Source organism: Ptychodera flava, chromosome 14 (genome assembly GCF_041260155.1).
Source record: "Ptychodera flava strain L36383 chromosome 14, AS_Pfla_20210202, whole genome shotgun sequence".
Classification (NCBI taxonomy): domain Eukaryota; kingdom Metazoa; phylum Hemichordata; class Enteropneusta; family Ptychoderidae; genus Ptychodera; species Ptychodera flava.
The window spans coordinates 41,451,795-41,464,834 of NC_091941.1; the positions used below are offsets into that span (position 1 = coordinate 41,451,795).

The 13,040-nt window shown below is 38.9% G+C and overlaps 2 protein-coding genes across 5 annotated transcripts in view; one reads left to right on the forward strand and one right to left on the reverse strand.

The window, feature by feature from the left end:
• Window positions 1-13,040, reverse strand: part of LOC139150530 (codanin-1-like) — a 98,009-nt gene that overhangs the window by 9,640 nt on the left and 75,329 nt on the right. The window lies entirely within an intron of this gene.
• LOC139150532 (zinc finger protein 862-like) lies at window positions 1,663-9,311 on the forward strand. Its single transcript, XM_070722958.1, has 3 exons — window positions 1,663-6,400; window positions 6,546-6,666; window positions 8,580-9,311. Exon 1 carries the CDS (start codon window positions 4,430-4,432, stop codon window positions 5,849-5,851), a length of 1,422 nt encoding a protein of 473 aa, XP_070579059.1. The 5' UTR covers window positions 1,663-4,429; the 3' UTR covers window positions 5,852-6,400; window positions 6,546-6,666; window positions 8,580-9,311.

Here is a 13,040-nt window from a genome sequence, read left to right on the forward strand (position 1 = left end):
AAAGAGTCCATATTACATGCAAGGTACTGAGTCTGAAAACTCTTTTCAGTACACTCTTCATTTCCTACCGATTAAATGTGTTATATCTATCAAGAAAATAACAGCAGCAGTATCAATTAAGGTTATTATAAAACTAGTTGAGTCCAGTCCATGATTCCAGTCCATAAGTCCAGTTCAGGTTTTAGACACTGCCTAATTTACACCCTGCCAACAAATCCCCTGTACAGTAGCTCCAACTAAAAATATCAATTACATGCAAATGGGCAATCAGCTTACATAAAACTGTTAAAATTCCTTCACCATGAAGTTGTATCATGAATACATCTTTTCATTATTTGTGATCAAGTCCATTTAAATATAGCATGGAGCTAGAAGGGGAAGGAGTCACAGCACCTTTGTGATGCTTTGTTCGATGATACATCACTGTTTGCTTAAAGGCACTGTTCGCGATCCCTGGGATTGCCTTTGTTCTGGTATGTTAGAGGATTATGGAGTTGTGATAGCCTTTTGTTTTCCATTGAAATTGTAATCTGGTGGGTAAATTTTCTGATGAGACAATCTGATGCCAACACATGCCTTTAACGGTTAGCATTCCGGGTCAGTTTCCAGCTGTGTGGAATCCAATTAATATAATTAAACTTAACAACTGACATTTGTCTATATTCGGCATTTTCCGACATATCCTCTGTAACATGTAGGTATTGCCACAGCCTGTTTACAAGCTAGCGAAAGTGCAACTCGGCAGCTTTGGATCTTGGGTATAGAAAGCATTTAATTCTTGTTTTCTCTTTATTTTGCACAGTTCAAGATGAATCTGTCTCCGAAGGTAAACAGAACCACATTGAAGAAAATCTTCTAGAAAACAAGAAGTTTCGGAGTGTGTGAAGGCAAAGAGACAGCAGAAATGATCGTTTGTGATAGAAGCAATTGTCAGATAGAGTGGTTTCACTACCAGTTCATTGGTTTAAGGTAGTGACTCAGGTTCGTTGGTCAATTTTAGCGATTTTGTGATTATTTCATATTCTGAACCCCTGAAATATGATCTTTGTATTAGAGAAAACTGTGAGGTAACATTGTACTGGGAAATGTCTTAAATTTTAGTGAAAACACGGCCTTCTAACCACTGCGTGAGTTATTATTATCTTTTTGTTTTAACGGTCCGGATTACTGTCAGCATTATCGTTATACCTTGAAGGAGATTATGTAAATTTTTACGCACTATGTTGCGCATGCGCGCACGTCTTCATAAGAGACGCAATTCCAATATGGCTGACGACAGCCGGCAGTATAAGCGGTGTAGAAAAGAGACTCTATTTAATCTTCACTGGAAAATATGGTTCTAAAACAGCAGCCCATATTTTGGACTTAGTTTTTAAATTGTCAATCCGACACTGTTATGTCGGTGTAGAGCACAGCAACGTACGCGAAATGTCGCTTCACGATCGGTGCCGGTCTATTTCTATCTGTGGTCAAGAGAGTGTTGCTGGGTGTAGCGACACGTCGCCGTTTCAGTTTTACAATCAGTGAATCTTGAGTATCGCCTCAGTCGTTTATTTTAAGTCATGAAGAATCGCTTTTACGTGTTACTGAAGCTGATTTTGGTTTCATACGCGGGGCTATAATATGAGGTTATTACGAAAATACCGCAAAGGATGCACGAGGACATTGGCGCAGCGTATCGCCCGACGCGAAGCGGAGGGCGATGCGAGGCGCCAATGTCCGAGTGCATCCTTTACGGTATTTTCGTAATAACCTTATTATTATACATCTTACATTCCTGATCGGGGCATCAAAATGTCGGAGTAGTGACCGTTTTCGTGCAATGTCAACAATTTTTCTTCCGATTTTATCGCGCCAGTGTGGAACGCTACCTCGGACGCGCTCCTGCAAGTTTGTGAGTGTGTGCACTACACACTGACGTACAGAGCGCGCGCGAGACTTGTTCTGGCACTCGTCCAAGGGGTCCCTTGAAACCGTTCTACAGTGAACGCGCAGATACAGCCGCAGGGAATGGGGCGCCTTGAAACCGTGCCGTACGGAACGGACGCGAGTTCCGTACGGCTTTTTTAGCGCACGCTAAATTCTATTGTTCTCGATGGTAGATGTATAATAATAGTACATGTCACAGTCGAAAGCGAAATAGCGCACGAAAAACCCGGTATCATTCCTGATGGTGAGCACAAAGACTGCAGCAGATCACATGTGAAAACTGTAGGCCTAAACAAGTGCGACTTACTCGCATTCCTTGAACTTCTCAACTACAGAATTTTTTAGAGCATCGAGTGTTGGTCGTCTCATCTTCGAAAGCAAGCAAGCAAGTGACGTCCTGTACTATAGGCACAAAAATTGGTGCTAAAATGAACTTGACAACCATTTCACAATTGGTACGTGCATAAATTACGGGCTATGAGACCGGAAGTCGAGCACTTGCTAGCAAGCGAACGCGCGTCGTCGGCAGAACGCAGACCTGTAAACCATTCCGGCCGTATTTTTTTGAAACTTTTCTAGTCTTGTAACCAGACTCTAACCGTTACCAAACAGTGTACAGTTAATATAATAATAAGCTAGATACGTATTTGACAAACAGATTATGCCCTGAATGATCTTTCAAGTGTTTATTGTGTAAATAGTACCCACCGCTTACGCTGAAAAGCCTCACGTTTCTACGCACAATTTTCATCATTTTTACGCGAACTAGTGTTCAGGACTTGTCAGAAATTCTCCAATCTGATGCCCAATATTTAACCTAGACCCAGGTCGAATGAATTTTTTTTAACGCGCAAAAATCTGACTTTTTCGGCGAGTTTGTTTGAAAAATGGGACGTTTACACAAATCGTTGATTTTCTCAGTTCCGATTGTTGCTATGTATGCGCACCTTCAAATGAGTGTAAGTCGGCGACGGAGGGCGGATTTCTCCAAATCTTTGCATGCTAACACTTCATGATTAGACCTGAAAAACCGTGTTTTAGATTTTTGATAAACCCCCCTGAAGGGACGATAACTTGACAAACGTGAACAAAAGCTGTTAATTTATGCAAAAATCCGACAGTTCACAATGCGAAGGCTCACTGTGCAGAAACAAAAGCGAATTTCAAAAATCCAAAACACGGTTTTTCCCCCAGTATATCCAGCTGTTTAGTGCCGTTAACAGATCACTTAGTGGTGCTGCCAATTCTTACTTATACTTTTTTAAGTGAAGAAACTCAAAATCGCACGTTTTTGACTGAAACAAACATACGAATGCATGTTTTGACAACTAAACAAAATTTTCACCTTCTTCAAATATAGACCTAACAGAAAATGTACCACATGTTCAGGGCTCGAAATTAGCGGTGGTCATGCGTCAAATGACCACCATTTTTCCACGCTTGACCTCCAAATTCTGTAACTGGTGGTCATTTTGACCACCATGGAAAAAATTTAGTATTACAGCAGTTGCCGGTTTGTCTGATGGTGAGGGTACCGTCGAGTCGGCCTTGAAGAAATTGATACGCAGGTGCCAATAAACTAAATTTCATTTTGCAACATTTATGCAAATATTTCTCGCAATGGAAAAAAAATTCAAAATCCTACTTATCATTACAAAACATTTGACAACGCAGCGATCACTTTGGAACTCTATCAAGTATAAATTTACGATTGCAAGATTGACAAGATGAGCATTTTGAACCATTTTCGGCTGATTCCAAAGTATGGGAGATCAGAAAAAGGTGAAGGCACAGACACTGTGGTTAGCAACGACGACGATAGTGGGGCACAGGCAGACAGTGGCACGTCCAAACGACCCAATACTGGCGATGATGGACATGTTCTCAAAAAGATTCAAGTTACAAGAAAATTTAGCAAGACTTGGCTTGTTGGGAGAGAGTCCTGGCTAACATATGACAGCCTGAGAAATGCGATGTTTTGCACTATCTGTCCGAATGGTGAGTCCACTTTTACTAGCGATACTGGCTGTTCTAATTTCCAGGTTGGAACACTCCAGAAACATGAGACCAGCTCTTGTCATAAACGAGCATACGAAAAGGCGGTCATTCAAAGAAGTTCAAATCCACGACCAATCGTGTCACACATCGTTAACATGGACCAAAAACTGATGGAGCAGCTTGAAGTGCTCTTTAAAATATTGCATATTACATTGCAAAGAATGAGAAATCGTTTAGCGATTTCCCAGGACTTCTGTTGCTGCAGGAATGCAATAATGTAAAAATAGGCCAGACGTACAGAAATGACAAACAAGCTGCTCTGTTTATAAATTTCATTGCACAGACAGTTAGAGAAGACGTCGTATCCGCTATACAAGATAGTAAATTCTACTCGGTTCTCAATGATTCCTCAACTGATCGCTCAGTAGTAGAAGAAGAAATCGTGTATGTACGAATATTGCAAGACAGTCGCCCAGTAACTAAATTCTTGAGTCTTCAAGCGATGGAACGCGGTACGGCCGTGGCAATAATCGATGCGATAGATAGGGCATTTCAAACAGAAATGAATATGGCAAATAATGAGTGGAAGCAAAATTTAGTAGGCATGGCCACTGACGGTGCGTCGGTAATGGTTGGGGCACGGTCAGGCGTGACTACGCGTGTGCGTCAGGATGTCAATCATTTAGTCGGTATTCACTGCACGGCTCATAAATTGGAACTTTGTTTGAAATCTGCCATGAAGCAGTCACCAAGCTACTCGAAAATTGAAGATTTTCTCATTCATATTTTCAAATTTTATAATAATTCACCGCGTAACTTTGCCGCGCTGAAAGAAGCTGGAAATGCACACATGATAAGGGTGCTGAAACCGAGTAATGTACTAGGCACAAGATGGATTGATCATCATAAACGTGCCATTATCAGAGACTGGCTCCCAAACGTAACACACATGCAGGACATTGTTACTCCCGGTAGCGACCATACAAACGACTCGAAAAATAAAGCTCACGGCTTCCTGGCAAATTTGAAGGACTTTTGCTTCATAAAGTCCATGTACATATTACTCGATGTATACAGAAATCTTGGCCGTCTGTCGCTTCTCTTTCAAAGAAATGACACTTCTCTGCAAAGTGTCAAGAATGGCATACAACAGGCTATTGACAACTTTCGCGTACTAGCCGAAAATCCAGGGCCGTCCGAGACAGAATTTAATGAAATACTGGCAGCCAATGGTGGCATGAATTTCCACGGTGGAATTACGTTGAATGAAACTCAACGACGACGTGATCAAAATGCCGACCCCGAACTTTCAAAGGTCATGCTTATCAATGCATGCATTGACCAAATTAACACGCGTTTCCGTTCTTTCGACGACGACCCGATCTTAGACGCAACGAAAGTGTTTGACCCCAGTAATTGGCCTCAGAATCGCGACGCATTGCGCACGTATGGTGTAGCTCAAATAAATACCCTAGTCACCAACTTCCGCGATTTGCTTCGACGTCAACCTGACTTCAGTGAGGACGACGTTGCTCTCGAATGGACAGGGCTAAAACCCGTCGTTTCCGCAATCGTTAATGTGGACCCAAGGCTCCGTTTTTTAGATATCTGGCAACGAGTACTTCGACAGAACTTGGCTGAATTTCATAGCATTCTTCTAATCGTCAAGATCGTACTATTGATCCCAATACATACGAGCGAATGTGAAAGAGGTTTCTCCGTAATGGGCCGAATAAAATCTGATTGGCGTGCAACGTTGAACACAGACACCTTGTCTGATCTGATAAGGATCGCTCTCGACGGACCGCGTCTGGAGGACTTCGACCTGAGACGAGCCATTGAACGATGGTTTCGTAGTTGTCAACGTCATCCTTACATTTTACCATACGGTCAGAGGGAAGATAGTTCAAGTGACGATGAGTAACTCTTGGCGGTTGCACTAGATATTTGTGTAGATACTGGTTGCTGTTACATAAATTTGTATTTGTTATCATCAAGATTTGATTGAAAAAAATAACTTTTCAACAACATCAATGACATTGTGCCACCTATTTGCATGTTATTTGGGTTCCAATAAAGCACGAGTCAGTCAGTAGATGAGAAGTTGTTGGCAAAATCAGTTTTTATATTTATCCAACATAGGTATTATACATTTTGGGCTGGCCATGCATGTTCAAAGACTCCCACCATAACATTGACCTCTCTTTTCATGAATACAAAAAGCCTGATAATATTATTCAGTTCAAAAAAAAAATATTGACCACCAGTTTCCTTAAAATGACCACCAACTTTAAAATGTGGTGGTCAAAATGACTACCAGGATAAAATGTTAATTTCGAGCCCTGATGTTGGGTGTGAGACCCCGTTTTTTATGTAAAACTTTTGATTGAAAATATGCGTCAACGAACCTGAGTCACTACCTTAACAGCTGATACTGTGCCAGATGGGGACTGGGTCTGCAGCGTATGTACAGGTATGTATTGTTCTGTGGTTATGTGTTTTTTCTTGAAATGGACACTTGCATTTTCACTCAGTAAGGAAGTTTGGTTTTAATTCAAATTATTGCGTGATAGCAGTGCTAAACTGACAAATATGTTTTATTGTCTTTTGTATTTTAGGGTCTGGTGTTTACGATTGAAACATTCAAAACAGACAAGAGAGAGACCTGGAAAACAGCACACAATCCAAAGCGGTAGAAGAGGAAGACAGAGATCCCATACAAAAAAAGACCAAAGAAAGGTGAGTAATGGATGTTTAATTTCAACAGTGCTCTTTGGGACAGTCTGTCATTTTTGTCAACATGAAATCTCTGAAATCCTAGGCAATTCTCCAAATTGACATGAATTTAAAACATACATTACAGATCTATCAGATTTAAAGACAATTTGGTAAAGCATGTTATATCACTGAAATAATGTAGGGGGATATTTTTACCAAAATAGAGTGTATGCAGCCATGAAGGTAGGGCTTGAAAACATAGGGCCAAAGTCCCTGAAGCTACTATAGACATGGATACAAAATTAAGTATTTCCTGACTGTATGAAATTATCTCAATAAGGTCATCCTAGGGACATGTAAACCAAATATTAAAGCTGTCTGACCAGCAGTTTTGAAAAAACAAGCGACTCAACAGTTGACAGAGCTCTGCTGTGTTATGTAGAGAATAACCTTTTGTGACACATGTATTGATGAAGAAGGTGGATATCTTTGATAGCTCATTTCAGGATGGCCTGACCAAAAATGGAAAAAATTCCGTAAAAATACAGATTTGCATATTTCATCAGACTATATTAGTCTATAATAGCAAATAAACGAGAGTTAATTACATTCTAATTAAAGTAAACAAGACTTGCTTTAATCAAGATTTTCATCATAAAAAAACAGCATATCTGTCAGGTTATAAAGAATCTTGAGCTGGTTATCTTTTAATATCAGTATTTTCATCCTATTAACCAAGCACATTTTAACTTTCAAATTAACATTGTAAGTAAGTTCTGTTGAATAAGTTGAGACTGTACATACTTAGAGAAAGCACACTGAAGAGATAAATGTTTGTAACTTAAGAAGTTCAAGGTCATCAAAAGTATTATAAGGAATCATGTTACACTTTCATTAAACTGTTTACACAGATTGCATAATTGCTATAAATAGCACGAGGAATCTTACAGCCAAGCTTTACCATAAAAACCCTATCACTTTGACCACTCTTTTAATTGACCACTCTATTTTTTTCCTCAAAAAGTAATCTTATTTTATCCTTACCAAGTCAACCATAAATGGAAATTAGAACTTTCTCTATCTCTATTTATTTGACCACCCTATCATGACAAACTATTATGAGCAATTTCTTTTAGATAACATAAATGGTGGTTCAGAATATATCAAAGTTGGGATTCAGGAAAGTTGCCTTTACATGTTTTAATCCTCCAAGATGGTAAGCATTTCACTATGAACTGTCAAAAAAAGTTGACTTTCTGATAATTCCACACTAAAATTATTTTGGCTTTGATGATTTCCTAATTGATTCAATTATTTAAAATCATATTAATTATTTTTTTCTGGGTGAATTGATAGGGTTTATACAGTACAAGAATTACATACATTGTACGTCAATGACAAAAAAATTCCTTAAAAATACAGATTTGCATATTTCATCACAATTTGAACAAATCTAAGTTGGGTTATCCCTGCGGACCTGTATACCAAATAACAAAGCTGTCTGACCAGCGGTTATGAAGAAGAAGATTTTTTACCAAAAACACCTTTTTTGGCATTAATTTGCCTATTTTCAACAATATCAAAAAATTAAAAAAAATAGTTTCTCAAAATCATATTTTTCATCTACACAACAAATATCAAATCAGTAAGTACTGCGGTTCTCAAGATATTTGAGTGGACGGACGCCTCACAAACGGACATACATACATACATACATACATACATACATACATACATACAGACTGACGCCGGACGGATACCCATCCCAATAGCTTCTATAGACTATAGTCTATAGTAGCTAAAAACCTTCATGATGCAGCTGTCGAAATAAATATTTGTCATAAAGTATTGATGATTCTTATCATACTGAAGCATCTATATGCCAACATTCAAAATTTTCTTATAAAGATTTCTGTAAATTTTCCCTTTTTTAGTGACATGCCCATCTTCATATACAATGGAGACAGCTGTTGAAAGCAGCACAAGCCTTGCAACAGGAAGCAGTAAGCAGTGTCCTTACCTCCTCCATGTTGTTACTCAATCAAGCCGTGAAGACAGAATTGTAGCCTCTTTTAGAAGCTTGATCTCAATGGACAATGCAAACTTTGCTAGCAGCCTCATCAAAGAGATGTGGTCCACGACTTTTAGTAAAATATAATTATATTTTGATTTGATGTGTTCCAGATTTCACCAGTTCAGATTAGCAAATAATGTAAATGATATTTTTGAGGCATTCTCTAGGTGGCCTATTCCAAGTTGAAGACCAGTCTTACTCGTTTATTAGGCGTTTGGAAAATGTGATAAGACCTCATTTGAAATTCAATTTCATCAAGATGTATAAAGATGAAAGTCTCAAACAGTTGCTATTTGATGAGTTGCAAAGGTCAGCTTCAGTCATGAATGGATGGTACCTATTAACACAGTCAGTTCCTAAAAGTATTTCATCATCCTTCCTGATCAGAGTTTTAGAGTGTTTTGTCGATATTCGCTGTAGGTCGTTTGCTAATGTATACATTTATTTGCACAAGAAACGAGATTTCAAAGGCAAATGTTTCAAGAAAGGGAGAGAAAGCTCTTGAGAAAAAATTGCGTAAATAATATTAACTTTGTAAATATGTGATATGCAGATCTGATGGAAATAAAGTTACATTTTCTTTACTAACAAACGTGTTGCATCATTTTAACTGACATTTGTGTCAATTTTAATGAAATAAGTGAAATTTCATCATCAGAACTCTGCATCAATGAAATGAAACATTGAAAGATAACAGTATATCTCAAATTGATATAAATTATAGTGGATGTCAAACAAAGATGAAAATACATTTGCTAGATATCAATAATTTGCTCACTTTATTTATAAAACATTAGATAAAAAGCAATTGATGAATAGCAGTGGTACATAATGAAATGCCAACTTATAAGCTATGTACAAATCAAAATTCCTTGAAATTGCACACGTTTGAAAAGATCCAAGGCAAATATCAGCAGTTGTTTTGGCATAGTTTGACTAAACATCCAGGCAGTAATTTAGGTAATACTCTAGAACACCGTAGATGATAAGCTTAAATATCATTGACACATTAATAACACTTAACAAGCCCCAACTCCCGTATAAAAGCGCGAGAACCTACGAGAGTGGTCATAATGGTGGGGTATTCAAACGTACTCAGTAGCTCTGGACGTCGTCGATAAAAACGTTAATTTAGAAATCTACCGATTAATTTTTTCTTGAAAATTGAGGGACATGTGTATAAGTATTTGGAGCACAACTTACTTGGTTTCTGACGAAATTAAATCTGAAATTACGTCGGGAACCAGAAAAAGGATAAAATATGTGCCGGTATTATCGCTGGTGTAACGTTCGATGTTCAGTTTGAATCTGCATGATTGACATGATATGTAAATTGCAAATGAGTCATGAGCGATACGTTGTTTACTTTTACGTACGTAGCGTTGATTGTTCAACGCGGGGAAAAACACCAAATACTCGGAGCGTACCGAAAGATACAAACGCACACACACTGTGTATAACAAATACATGCAAACACATTTGATTCGGTAGTTCTCTTTTTGGAAAATTTGTTGGTCCTGAAAAGGACCGTTTTCATTTATGTTGGCCTACCTGAGCCGTACATTTTACAGACAGGAAGGCCTATACTGTCATTTATGCCCGACATAAAGTACGTCTGGTATGTTCGGGTTGAGACCACGGACAAGTACCAGCACAAATTCTGGCATGATCTCTCACTTTGTCTACACTGTCTGTATATCTTCTGTCTTCTTTTCAAATTTCAAGTTTTACCCTCTAGTCAACGTACTGTTGTAAGCGCAATCATCGCAATGCGATATGCGTAACTATCGCTTACGCTTAGCTGTTTCCAAAAGTGATATACATTTTCTTCCCGATCTAAAGCCGTGCATGCCTATGTCACACAAAACAAGTAGCCTCCAGAATCCATATGCTGACAAAACCGGGATTTTTGACGCCTGCTATCGCCTTCGGCATATTCGGTCGTCACTGCTGGGTCACTTATGCTGATCAGACGTCGAGTTGGCAAACGTCCCCGGCGGCAGCTGAGGTCACCGTACCAATCAGTCCCATAAGTTGCACTCAAATGTCCGCGCTCGATCCCCATCACAGCTAGCTCCAATTCATTCCTGGCAAAGAAAATTCCCGAGGCTACCTCTAGTGCTCATCAGTGACCGCTATCTTCATAAAGCCAGCTGACATAGTGTGATTAGCAGTCTGACTCTGACTACCACGCGTTTGTAATGAACTAGTATCGCGACTGCGTGGAGAGTGTAGAAGTGCAGTGCACTCGATTTTGGCGGGATCGTTCAAAGTAGCGAAATACTAGAACTCGCCATTTTATAAGGAGGGATGACATTGAAATGAATACTCCGAGAGATCATGCGATCACTTTATTCTGATTTTATTTTAGTGATTAAATATTAACAGATTTGATTTCTAAAATAAATATTTTTCAGAAGCTTTTTGAAATAATCACAAGACAACAAATCGACACCACATTTCATTTCGGTCACCATAAAACTGTAATCGAAGCTGGGGGAATAGTCGTCGGTACCCTCCCATCCGCGACAGCGCCGAGTTCATGAGACAACGAAATTTTGAAAAGAAAACTACAACTACCATCCAAGAACTGTGGAAAACTACGTTTTATAATGGAGACACAGCCCTGCCTCGCTAAACTAAGGTCGAATAAGGAAAGGATTGTTTGTAAGACAAAAGCTCTACAAAATTTGGTAGACGACTCGGCCGTTGAGCATTGTGGTAATTATGTCCAACGTCGTCCATTGGAATAACCACACTCGATAAATTTGGACATCTAGTAGGCGAATTTGCTGTTCTTTAGAACTGTTTTGATTTTTTCCCGTTCTTTCCTGAAATGCGGCATTTCTAGGACGGCGTTTGGACAAAACGGTGCTTCATCATCAAGGCAAATACGACTCTGCAATCAAGAGTTAGACTCCCTGCAGAGTGATGTACACTATGACGAGCCGAGGAAAACTCCGATAATAGATCCCGTGGCAGAAAAACTACTCGTTGGATTTCTGTATCGTTTACCCGTATACAAAGATGCGGATAGCTATTGCCACTGTCTTGATACGCATTACGTTGAATCATTCAAAACGCGCAGAATATAATGACAAACGCTTCGTTTTCGGACGAGAAACGTATACCATGACGCATGAGATCTAAGGAGTGTCGATCGATCGCCTGGCAACGTCATCACGGTTTGTACAAATCCGAGGCGACGCCGCGCCGAACCTCTGCTCCAGTAAGACTTCGAAAAAGTCTATGTTCAAGACAAACCTTGGGGTTCAAGACAAACAAATGGGGGAAATGAGTGGATGTATCGTATGGAAAGTAAACCGTAAAATTAGGTGAAAATAGTATACGTAAAGTCGCCGTGCAGTCAATGTTTACATTATGTGGCGTGCACGTTCTATTTTTGGAGGTGTTCAACCAGCTGTTTTAATTTGCTACTTTTTGTTCACAAAGATACCATATTAGTTTTGTTTTGCTCCGCCCATTTTTATCGATTTTTTCTCGGTAGGGGCCCTACCGAGAGTTTACCGGTTTAACAAGACTTACAGGCGGTTATTTAATTCTAACATTCATAGCCACTTACAATCACTAAATCTTAGAAATTGCACTCTGTATTAAAATAAATGGTGTGATGGAAATCTGGATGGACATCACCAATATACTGAAGAAATACTGTTTGTTTGAAAAATACAAACAAAACTGGAAATTGCACACTTCACCTGGAATGGTCAGTACAATGAATTGTTACCGAGGAAAATATGTGAGGCTTTATGCTTATCAGTATCAATCATCGTTGAATCTGTTGGTGTAATAATACATGAACATATATATTAGCACAAAATTCACAATAATGAACAGTGTTTTAACAATTAAACGGTGCTTTATAGAGAAGGACATAAATACATGTAGACTTGTTAATGGGACATCATAAAAACAATGGAGAGAGACTGACTGACAGACAAAAACACAGATGACTGGTTTCCTCTGTATCACAGCTGTAGAAATATTCACGTATAATGTTCACCTGTACTTTTGCATACCACACATTTTTCAACAGAAGTCTTGTATAATTGTGTAGCTATTTCTAATACTGATACAGCATACATGTGTCTTGTTTTCCAGTTACGTTTTATCTATACATTAGTAAACATCTTATATGTGGCGAAAAAAAACCCTCTAATTTAAAAGAAAGACAAGGCATGCACGATGAGGGAAGTTTACCTTGAGAACATGCAAAACTGCCTATATTTGGTGGCAAAAGACACGGTTTGCTGCACTTACAGCACAGATCATCAGAAAGTTTATATCCTGAAGTACTGGG

Bases quoted from the DNA above. Each gene is read 5' to 3' on its own strand.
- LOC139150532 (XM_070722958.1), top strand. From the start codon at position 4,430: ATGGAACGCGGTACGGCCGTGGCAATAATCGATGCGATAGATAGGGCA.